The 11,399-nt window shown below is 48.8% G+C and overlaps 1 protein-coding gene across 2 annotated transcripts; it reads left to right on the forward strand.

The window, feature by feature from the left end:
* Positions 1-8,152: 8,152 nt before the first annotated feature.
* Positions 8,153-11,077, forward strand: LOC147966861 (receptor-like protein EIX2). 2 transcript variants are annotated; one of them, XM_087529124.1, is made up of 2 exons: positions 8,153-8,303; positions 9,519-11,077. In XM_087529124.1, exons 1-2 carry the CDS (start codon positions 8,153-8,155, stop codon positions 11,075-11,077), a joined length of 1,710 nt encoding a protein of 569 aa, XP_087385250.1. The 2 variants fall into 2 exon arrangements, with proteins under 2 accessions (XP_087385250.1, XP_087385249.1); XM_087529123.1 differs by having other exon boundaries at positions 8,234-8,515; positions 8,651-11,077.
* The last annotated feature ends 322 nt before the right edge of the window (positions 11,078-11,399 follow it).

Below are 11,399 nucleotides of genomic sequence, written 5' to 3' on the forward strand. Positions count from 1 at the left end.
CGCCAGGCATCACAAGCCCTTGCTTTGGCTCCCCGTCCCGTCCCCGCTTGGCTTCATGGTCGATGTTGCAGATGTCTCTTTCCTGGACACCGTGCAGCGGATTGTCGAGATCCTTTTAGATGTTATCGGTGTCTTGAGAACGGTCATCGAGCGCGTGAGTGCCGCAATGCCCGGCATCCCCTCGGCTCCTTGAGAAGAGCTATTGTGTCGCCATTGCCCCGTCTCCCGTCAAGCACCAACAAGCTCCATCTCCATACAAGGTCCAGAAAGAAGCCCCGCCCCTCTCAAAGACATTTTGTCGTGATTCTTGGCCATCGATCGTTTCTGCTCCTGCTGCCTCAATGGCCACGGCGGATATCTTGATGCGGCCCACTTTGGAGAGGCAGGCAGAGATGCTGCGCTCTGAGCTCCTTGGTATGGCTTCCTTTCAGCTTGAGAAAACGGTCCAGCCTCTACGTGATGTCGTTGCCTCTATGAAAGGTTGGATGTTGCGGATGGAGAGCTTCATGGAGCTAGTTGAGGCTGCACTGGGCGGGCTCTCCCTGACGCCGCCTGTGTTGCAGACTGCTCATGTGTTGCGCCCTTTGGTTGTGCCCGATGGCAGCTTCGACGCTGAGAAGGGAGACGAGCTTCATAGACGTTTCTCCCCTCGTGCTAGGGCCAGCTCACCGCCATTAGCCTCTGAGGGACTTGACAATGATGTGGTTGTGACTCCGGTGTTACAAATCATGCCCGAGCTTCGGGAGTTGTGTGCGGGCTCGGTTTTGCCTTTGTGCGTCGAGCAACTGCAAGTAGACCCTCCCGAGATCTCGAGTGTGGCTTTGCCACCAACATCACCCCTGGAGTCGAGCCAGATAGTTGATGCTGAGGAGAGTAGTGATTTGGACGGTGTGATCTCTCGCTCGCCAAATCCATTGGGCGTCACCCGTAGTCATCGAGCGCGGAGTTTCAGATGTTGCTGCCCTTCCCTCATATGCGACCAGCGAGGAAGTGATGCCTGTGAGTGGCGTGGCCATTGAGCCAAGTGTGTTGGCACCTACTTCAACTCCAAATCCAAATGCTCTCTTCGCGAAGGAACTTTGTGTCTTGCTCGCTAGCGTGGAGGTTGCTAGACCTGGTTTGGGCAGGTCAATTGCTTGCCTCCTGACGGGAACGCCAATAAGGGGCAAACTAAAAAAGATGGGCAAAGGCAAGAGTGACGTCATAGGAAAGACGTCTATGGTTGCTTGATGGATGATCTTCGGTCTCTCGGCTTGGGAGGTGCATGATGTCTTGCGTCATGGTGTTCGTGTTGAGATTCAGTTGGCGTAGTAGTAGTGGGTTTGTGGATGTTGTGCATTCAGAGAGTTTGGCAAGGGCCGACTGTGCGATTGAGGGATTTCTTGCTTTGTGAGTAGTTAGTCCGTGCTTTATTTGTGTAGGTTTTTGCCCGATTTTCCTTAAATTAACTGGGCAATTCTCTTCTTCTTAATTAATCGATAAGACAAAACGTTTGCCTCCGTTTCAAAAAACAATACGGTTCCCTAAAGAAGTGTTTGTTTCGAGGGGAAACTCGGATGAACAGCAGCAGACATTTGTGGTCTTCGATCTCCTCCAAAAATGCACGACTGCAAAAGAAATGTGAAACAATGCTGAAAGTGGGCGCTCTCTTTCCCCGCAAAAACAAAAAAAGAAAAGAAAGTGGGCGCTCTCTGTTTCACAAGCAACCAAGCAAAGCAGATACAATGCAAGGGTCTCTGTTTCAGCTAAGCGGATATAAGGATCAACAGACTGCTCTGAGACTCAGTCATTCTGTATTTCTGTTAACATTGACATGGCACATGAACAGAAATCAACAACCACCTAGCGAACAAACACCAGAACTGAAATCAGCTCCTCGGCTCAGTCCCAAACCAGCTCAGCAGAGAGATGCTCTGCTTTCACTAGTCATCTAGAAAGGCGATTCTGAAGCCAAACAGAAAAAGAACGGCAACAAAGAAAACAACGCGCCCCCGCGTCGCTCACGCAGGGGCGACTCGGGCGGCGTAACCCTAGCCCGCTGCCGGCCCTCTCCCCCACCTCTCCTCTCCCTCGTCGCCACCGGCTCGCCGCTCGGCCGCCGATGAAGGTGGCGGCGAGGATCTGGCCGCCCCGTTCTTCCTCGGGGGGCTTTGAATCCGTGACCGGTGCTCGTGGTGCTGGCCGTTCTTCCTCTGCTGCGGGGGCGGCAAGGCGGCGGCAGGTGGCGGCTGTGGTGCGGGCGTCTCGGCGGCGCCCGATCCAGATCTGAAGGCCTCTGTCTACTTCAACCAGGGCTGCCTCCGATGGTCCTGCTTTGGGCGGCCTTTATCGCCGGAGTTGTACCTGTTTGGCGGCTGGAGGTGGAAGGTGGCTCCGGAGAAATCTGAGGCCAGCAGTGCTGGCCACGACGGTGGCGACGCCCGAGAGCGCCGTACCCATTTTGTAGGCGCCGTCCAGGTTGCCTCCTTCCCCTCCTCCTTCCACCCAGCTCGTATGCCGGGCGAAAGCCCAAATCCTTGCCGGATCGAGCGACAGCGGCGCTCCGGGCGTCGTCACCCTCTTGGGGGTGTTGTTCGTGGTGAGCTTGGGGTGGATGTGATGCTTTGGTTGCTTGGCGGCGGTTGGTGGCGTGGTCGGAGTTCGTCTGGTGGCCGTGCGTTGGCGCTCTGCTGCCTATGTGCTCTGCCTTGGAGTCCTTATTCCATGGTGCTTGGTCTTCAGCAGCCCTGCCGGACTTGGCGGAGCGGTGCTTCATCTCACACATTGATGGCGGCGGTTATCGGCGGCATGGTGCTGTGGAGGGTCGGCGTCCGATGCGCGGGATGGACTCGCGCAGGAGGTGGTAGCTGTCTGGCGTCATGGTGACTTCGATGGCTGAGTGGCCAGACAAGGTAGATGCCTCAATATGATCTGAAGACGGACCTGTGGATGATGTCGGCGACAACACACGAGTGCGCCTGACCGGATTGTGCCCCAGACCCGGTATGTGGCTCGGCTGGGGCTTCCGGCTTTTGATGTTAGGCTTAGGTGAGTGGTCTGAGTGGCCCAGCTAGCACCCCTTCATTGTATGGATAAGAGTAGCGGCATATGTTGCCAAGATGGTGGATTTAGGCATATTGTTGTAATACTTTGTAAGGTCCTCGAGAATAATCAATAAAGTGGCCGTATGCATCTCGCAGATGCAGAGGCCGGGGGTCATCCTCATTTTCTAAAAAAAATGTTAGCAGACACCTAGACATTTCAAAAAACAAAAAATGTAACAACAGACAAACTTCAATGGTTACCTGCTGATCCAAATATGCACGAGCTTGCAAAGGATCCGAACAAAAAAATGTGAGGGCAGCTTCATACGAAAGTAAAGCAATGCTGAATATAGGCGGTCTCTATTTTCACAAGCAAACAAGCAAAAGCAGAGGACCCTCCAGGATCAACAGACTGCTCGATTTTCGGTCATTCTGATGACAATGACATGGCACATGGCCAAATATCAGAACCACCTGGCGCTCCCAAAGTCTATAAATCAAACGAACACCAACACCTCAAGTCAGTTCCTAATCTCCTGCTTCCTTCTACAACCCCATTACCTTCCTCTTCCGCGAGTTCCTTCTCAAGCCTAGTCTGATCTACCCTATAACATGTGAACTGACACACTTGTTTGTAATAAGATATCTGAAGAGGCAAGAGGTAGGTAGCACGTTGTCATCATCACCAGTGATAAATTTTGGTGCACTGTCCCGACATTTCTAGTGTGCTTGAGGGATCCTATATCACACAGGATTTTCAGAACGTGAAGTGCAGAAAGTCGCCCGAGACCCTAATAAACTGGACGGCATAAACATCGTCCGCGACAGCTGTGTCGCTGAAGTCATCCGCTTCATAGACGCCATCTTCATCGTTGTTACTTTCGTCATCAATGTCATCAGTTGTGTTGCTGAAGTCACCGGCTTCACAACCACCATGTTCATCGTTATCACTTTTCCCATCAACGTCATCACTGGTGCCATCAATATCATCAGGTGTGTCACTGAAGTCATCAGCGTCACGGACACCATCTTCACCGTTGTTACTTTCGTCATCAACGTCATCAGTTGTGCTGCTGAAGTCATCAGCCTCACAACCACCATGTTCATCGTCATCACTTTTGCCATCAACGGAGTGAATTTCAAAAAATATCGACACTTCAAGCAAAAAGCACTAATTTTTTTTCATAACTTTTGCAAAAAACACTGCTTGCTCATTTGGACCGTTTTAAGTATGTTTATGACATGGGGGTCCCACTTTTGCTGACGTGGCGTAACGGTTCTCAGGCGACGCTGTTAGATAGACGGTTTTACACCAACACCCTTTTTGGAAAAATGAAAAAGCAATCGGCTCCTTGGCCCGGAAATAAAAGCAATCGGGTCCTTTTCCTGTCTCATCTCTCTCTCTGCCCATGAGCTCTATCCCGCCGCGCTATGGACGCCAAGGTCGAGCCGCCGTGTTCTTCACCCGGATCCAGCGAACCAAGTCGTTGGCGAAGCCCTCCACATCGGATTTGGACCCAAGTGCCTCGCCGCGCCAAGTCCTTGCAGCGGCCGTGCCTCACGCCGGAGCTCTGCTTCCACCTGCACCACTGCTGCGTCCACTGCGTCGACCTCACGCCCGACCTCTGCATCGCGCGTGTTGACCCTGGTCCTCGCTTCGATCTGGAGGTAGCAGACAACCGCATCCATCGACCCCTGCTGCTCGAGTTCGAGCACGCATCCAGCCAGCACAGGGCAGGGGTGGCGGAGCCCGATGTGGCCATGTGGGGCACGACACTGGGCGGCGATAAAGCTCGGCGGACGCGAGCAGCAGCGGCGGCGGTGGACGCGAGCAGCAGCAGCCGCACCGGACTCGCGTGGGCACAAGCAGCCGCGCCGGCCGCGAGTAGCAGCAGTCACGCCGACCGCTCATGGTGGCGAGCAGCGGCACCGGCCACGAGCAGCAGCAGCCGCGCCGGCCGCGCGTGGGCGCAAGCAGCGGCGCCGGCGGCCAGGCGGTGAAGCTCCAGGTGAGCTGTTCGGAATGGGGCATGGCGGAGCTCGTGGCCCGACTGGCGCAGGGGAGCTGCTGCTGGCTTGCACGCTGGCGAGCTCGAGCTCCATTGGCTGGCATAGGGGAGGCCCAGCTGACATAGTCAACGGTGGGAGAGGAGATGGAAACTTACCGTTGGCTCTTTTCTAAAAAAGGAGGGAGCTTAGGGTAAATATATATATATCTTTAACGACGTCTAGTGTGAACAGTTATGCCACGTCATCATTTATGGAACCCCATATCATAAACATATTTAAAACGGTCCAAACAAGCAATCAGTGTTTTTTGCAAAAAATTATGAAAAAAATAGTGTTTTTTGACATAATTCCGTAAATGTGTGGTTCCTGCAAACCTTGCCTGAAGTGTCAATGTTTTTTGCAATTCACTCCCATGACGTCATCACAGTTGCTATCAATGTCATCAGGCATGTCACTGAAGTCATCAGCATCACGGACGCCATCTTCATTGTTGTTACTTTCGTCATCAACGTCATCAGTTGTGTTGCTGAAGTCATCAGGCTCACAGCCACCATGTTCATCGTCATCACTTTTTCCATCAACGTCATCACCGTTGCCATCAATGTCATCAGATGTGTCACTGAAGTTATCAGTGTCATGGATGCGATCTTCATTGTCGTCATAGTTACTGTCAACATGATCAGATGTGTCGCTCTGGCTAGCCTTTTTCCATGTAAGAGTATTTGTCTATGATGCGAGCATAAGGACCAAGGTTGGTCTCGTGCGCTAACATCCACCCCACCCGGCCGGCCATCGGCTGATTCTGCTAGTATCCATACATGTAATTGCAATTCATCGATTGTCACATAGTGAACCCCTTTCTCGTAGTCTAGAATTGTATAATTAACTAACTCCGAGCCGGAGCCGTACGTACGTGTCAAATCAAAATAATCTTCTAGCTCATTTTCAGCCTGCAAGTACATGGAAGGTATAATATCCTAGTGCATGTGACCATGGCACTTGAGCAGTTCCGTTACGTTCTACAACACCTTGAGAATTACTCCCTCTGTTCGGAATTATTTGTCGTAGAAATGAATGTATCTAAACGTATTTTAGTTCTAAATACATCCATTTTCACGACAAGTAATTCCGGACGGAGGGAGTATATGAGTTTCTTCCTCGGGGTTGAACCATTTGCTCATTGCTCCTACAAAGTGATTAGGCAATGGTGCAGTTTGTACAATAAAGTTTCCATTAGTTTTATATGTAAACTCTGTTCAATTTTTTTATCATCATTTTTATTAAAGAAATTATAAGTTTAGGCTCACCGTGCACAAATATGTTAACTTGATTTTTTTAGATTAAATAATATGTAAACTTGATGAAATTATAAGTTTTATTTGCGGACGATGAAATTATAAGTTTAAGCATGTTACTGGTGCAGTATCGAGATGCAGCTTACTAGATGTAAGACAACCATTGTGGCAACATGCGCTTATGCAAGGTTTGGCCCTAGTTGCACAACATACGGATCGTCCAGCGATGGTCCAAGTAGATTCCTCAGAGGTTCTCTCAATACTTGTAGGTGATAATTGGTCTCGTTCAGCTTATGGACACTTGGTAGCTGAAATCAAGGCGACGATGATTGGCAGGGAGTTTATTCCTTAGAAAACCAGTAGAGCTCAAAAATAGGGTAGCAGATTGTATGGCAAACTATAGTCGTACTGAGTCATGTACTGCGGTATAGATGAACAGATGTCCTCCATGTTGTGAGGATATATTGCCCCTCGATTGTAACCTTATGATCCATGAATAAAACTCTCTTAGTTTCGTAAAAAAATACAAATATGTTGGTGCAAGTCCACCTAAATTAGCAATGTGGGACTTATAATCTCTGGTTCAGTTAGCCAGCAAAGCAGCTGGCAGGCGTCTCCTCTCGCTTGGTCGTAGTCCTGCTTCCGTCCGTCTTTGCTAGATTCATAGCCGGCGCCGTGTAGAAAGCTGATGCACGATCCCCATGGTCCTCCACCTCCTCTCACGGTGGCCGCGGGTGGTCAGCACCTCCCTTCAGCTGCTCATGGACCTTGAACCAATCCCTCACGGGGTGTGTGTGTGTGTGGGGGGGGGTGATGCGATGGCAGATGCAACACAATCGTTGGTGTCGGATTTCAGGGAGGAGACGAGAAGGCATGCAGTGTACATGGGTATCCCCCCCTAAGTCCATCTCCTCAGAGTGTGACCCCTTTTTGTTTATCCCCTTCTGTGTGTTTTGATGATGTGTGTGCTTTTTTTGAACTCTTCTCCCATACCCCATGTGATTCCGGTTCGTTTGAATCCATTTCTATTAGGGATCATTTGAACTCATCTTGTAGTAACAGGGTGCAATGCAAACCTTATATAAGCAAAAAAGAAACAATTTTTAGGGGTAAAAAATAAACCGGGCAGGTGACCACGTGATGCCGGCCTGGCCCATCAGGCCATCTAAAATCCTGGCCCGGTTTGTGGATGACACGCACGCCGCCGTGGTCTGGCCGCCTCTCTCTTCCCCCACTCCCCACCTCTCCGCCACCGTCAAACTCGCCGCCTCGCCGCCGCGAACTGGGAAAGTTGGGGCGCGCAAGACAGGCTGTGTCGATCTGCAGGCAGGCGGTGTCGCGGTCGCGGGTGGTTGGGCGGATGGGGATGGACGTGCACCTCCACGACGACCCCGACCGAAGACGCCTCCGTTGACTCCTTCTTCCACGCCGACAAGGTCCCCTCCTATCGTCTCCTTGCAGTTTCTGCTTCATACTACGTATTACAGTATGATTGACTGGTTCAAGAGAGAAATTACGGAGCAGTTTTTTGCATGCCTGCGTGCACCATTTTTCCAAGAAAATGAAGGTGCGAGTGCTCAAGAACTGGAAATTTTCTGAATTTTCTTTTAATTTTTTCGACATGACATAGGCTGGTGTCTGATTGCTTTTGCCCGAGTGTCCAAACTAGTCCACTCATTATTATCTCCAAAGGAGAATTGAGAAGTCTCTGGTCCAAGCTAATGACCGAATCTTGGGTAGAAATTCCAACCTCAGCCTGTCATTGTTGACTGTCTCAATCAACAAAATCTAGCTGCAACTTGACTACAGGAAAAGTTTGCCCTGATGACCAGACCATACTCGTATATATTGCAGCACAAGAGAGAAGCTGCTCTGTCTCATTTCCATCTGCCATTTCCGACCAACATGATTAAGCTTGCGCTCCTTATCCGAGGAACTGCGCTGCTCCTTTGCCTGTTGATCTTCCAACCAGCATCCACTTCCCATGGTCAAGCGAGTGCATCAGGAGCCTACATTGGCAGCGAGCGAGATGCGCTTCTGTCCTTCAAGGCAAGCCTCCTGGACCCTGCTGGTCGTCTATCATCATGGCAGGGCGACGACTGTTGTCGATGGAAGGGAGTCCGTTGCAGCAACAGAACTGGCCATATCATCAAGGTCAGCCTCGGCAGCATCGACACGCACGGCCACGTGAGCGGATGGTTGAGCTTGTCGGCAGGGGAGATGAGCTCTTCTTTGGCTACTTTACAACACCTGAGGTATCTTGACCTGAGCTAGAATTACTTCAACGGCACAAGCATCCCTGTGTTCTTGACTTCTCTCAAGAACCTAAGGTATCTCAACCTCTCGAATGTTGGATTCACTGGAAGAATACCTTCCCAACTTGGCAATCTCTCAAAGTTGCAATATCTAGATGTCAGTTGGAATTTTCTTGATTCAAATAGTTACTCAGTGAACCTTGCATGGTTGCCACGTCTCTCTTCTTTGCGCCATCTTGACATGAGCTGGGTGGATCTTAGTTCTGCCAAGGATTGGCTTCAGATGGTGAACATGCTTCCTTCTCTTAAAGTGCTTCGCCTGAGCTCCTGTGGACTCAATCTTCCCGTATTTGCTAGCATGTCACATTCCAACCTCACACATGTCGACATACTTGATTTGTCTTATAACAAATTCTATAATAATTCACTCAAGCACGCATGGTTTTGGAATCTCACAAGCCTTAAGGAGCTTTACCTCCAAGATTCCGGCTTGGAAGGGGCCATTCCTAGTAAGTTGGCAAACATGACGTCCCTTCAAGTAATAGACTTTAGTTGGAACAATCTTGTGGGTCTGATACCAAACAAATTATATAATCTGTGCAATTTGACAATAATGAGGTTTAGCGGTATCAACACTGGTTCAAACATAGGGGAGTTCATGGAGCGATTGCCAAAGTGTGCATGGAATACATTGCAAGAATTGTCAGTGCAGGGTGCAAATATGACCGGGAATCTACCCTTTTGGATTGGGAACTTGACCGGTCTCGCCGTTCTTCAAGCATCTCAAAACATGTTAACTGGCCCTCTACCTGTAGGAGTTGGAGCACTCGGTAATTTAAAAATGTTGGACCTCAGCCATAATAAATTCAGCAGTGTGCTCTCGGAGGAGCATTTCGCGGGCCTACTGAATTTAGAGTATCTTGACTTGTCATACAACTCTTTGAGATTAGCTATCAAACACAAATGGGTTCCTCCATTTAGATTGAAGGTCGCAGGTTTCGGTTCATGCCAACTGGGCCCCAGTTTTCCAGAGTGGCTTAGATGGCAATCTGACATTGATGTTCTTGTTCTCAGTAACGCAAATCTGGATGATGTTATTCCTGATTGGTTTTGGGTGACATTTTCCCGAGCTTCATTCTTGCAAGCATCGGGAAACAAATTGCATCGCTCATTACCAGCAAATCTACCACACATGTCAGCTGACCACATATATCTTGGGTCAAATAAGTTTACCGGACAAGTACCATGGTTACCTATAAATATATCAAGACTAAACCTATCTTCAAACTCTTTCTCTGGGTCATTGCCATCAGAGCTGAATGCTCCACTACTCGGAGAGTTGTTGCTTGCAAATAATCAACTTACAGGCACCATCCCGTCATCTATATGCCAATTGACTAGACTGAATAGGTTGGACCTATCAGGAAACCATTTAACAGGAGATATTATGCAGTGCTGGAAGGAATCTGATGCAAACTCTAGGAATCAATTTGGTTTTGACATGCTAAGCTTAGCCCTGAATAACAACGGTCTCACTGGTGAATTCCCTAAATTTCTTCAAAGGTCGTCAAGGTTAATGTTCCTTGATCTTTCTTACAATTGGTTATTTGGAGGATTGCTTGAATGGTTGCCAGAAAAAATGCCACATTTGAAAATATTAAGAGTGCGATCAAATATGTTCAGCGGCCATATTCCTAAGAATCTCACTTCCCTAGACAGTCTTCATTATTTGGACATAGCACACAACAAGATAATAGGAAGCATACCATGGTCTTTGTCAAACCTGAAGGCAATGATGCCAGTGGTTTCGCAGGACACGGAGTATTACAATTTTGAAGAGAGCATCCGAGTATACATAAAGGACCAAAAGCGTAACTATACCTTTGTAATCTACAAATTGCTAGTGATTCTTGATTTGTCAAGTAATAGTTTGACAGGACATGTTCCGGAGGAGACAACTCTACTCATTGGGCTTAACAATCTGAACTTGTCAAATAATCAACTCACAGGAGCAATCCCAAACCACATTGGTGATTTAAGGCAGTTGGACTCACTCGACCTATCCTTCAACGAGTTTTCTGGTGCAATACCATCAAGTTTGTCGGCTTTAACTTATTTGAGCTACTTGAACTTGTCATACAACAATCTGTCCAGTGCAATACCACCCGGACAACAGTTACAAACTCTTGGAAACCAGATGTATATCTACATCGGTAACCCTGGTCTTTGTGGAGATCCGGTTGGCAGGAACTGCTCAACACATGATGCAGAGCAAAGTGACCTCGAAGATATAGATCATATGCCATATGTTTATCTTGCCATGAGCATTGGATTTGTGGTGGGTCTGTGGACAGTTTTCTGCACCATGTTGATGAAGAGAACATGGAGAGCTGCCTTCTTCCAGTTTGTTGATATGATGTACGACATGGTTTATGTGCAAGTGGCTGTAAGGTGGGCTCACATGATGGAGAGAACTCAAGACGGTGCACCATGAAGTGCCCAACTTCGCAGCAAGTGAATTGCGTGTATCTAAATAGTATTTGTATGTTTGCACCATATCCCTATTTGTAGCTCTAAATTAGACTTGGCTGGACGTCTGTATTGTACTGTATTGTTATTTGTATGTTTGCACCATATCTCTATTTGTAGCTCTAAATAAGCCTTGGTTGGACGCTTGTACTGTATCTTATTGGCATCCCTGTCTTGGAAATCATGTTGTTAGACAACGGTGAACCTTCGAACTATGAAGAAGCGATGGCGGGCCCGGATTCCGACAAATGGCCAGAAGCCATGAAATCCGAGATAGGATCCATGTA

Source organism: Triticum urartu, chromosome 6A (assembly GCF_056163025.1).
Source record: "Triticum urartu cultivar PI428250 chromosome 6A, HENAU_Tu73, whole genome shotgun sequence".
Classification (NCBI taxonomy): domain Eukaryota; kingdom Viridiplantae; phylum Streptophyta; class Magnoliopsida; order Poales; family Poaceae; genus Triticum; species Triticum urartu.

What these genes read in the sequence shown, in the direction of transcription:
- LOC147966861 (XM_087529123.1), top strand. Translation starts at nt 8,234, where the DNA reads ATGATTAAGCTTGCGCTCCTTATCCGAGGAACTGCGCTGCTCCTTTGC. An exon ending in GCATCGACACGCACGGCCAC is followed by an intron (nt 8,516 to 8,650) that starts GTGAGCGGATGG and finishes ACTTCTCTCAAG; the next exon opens with AACCTAAGGTATCTCAACCT.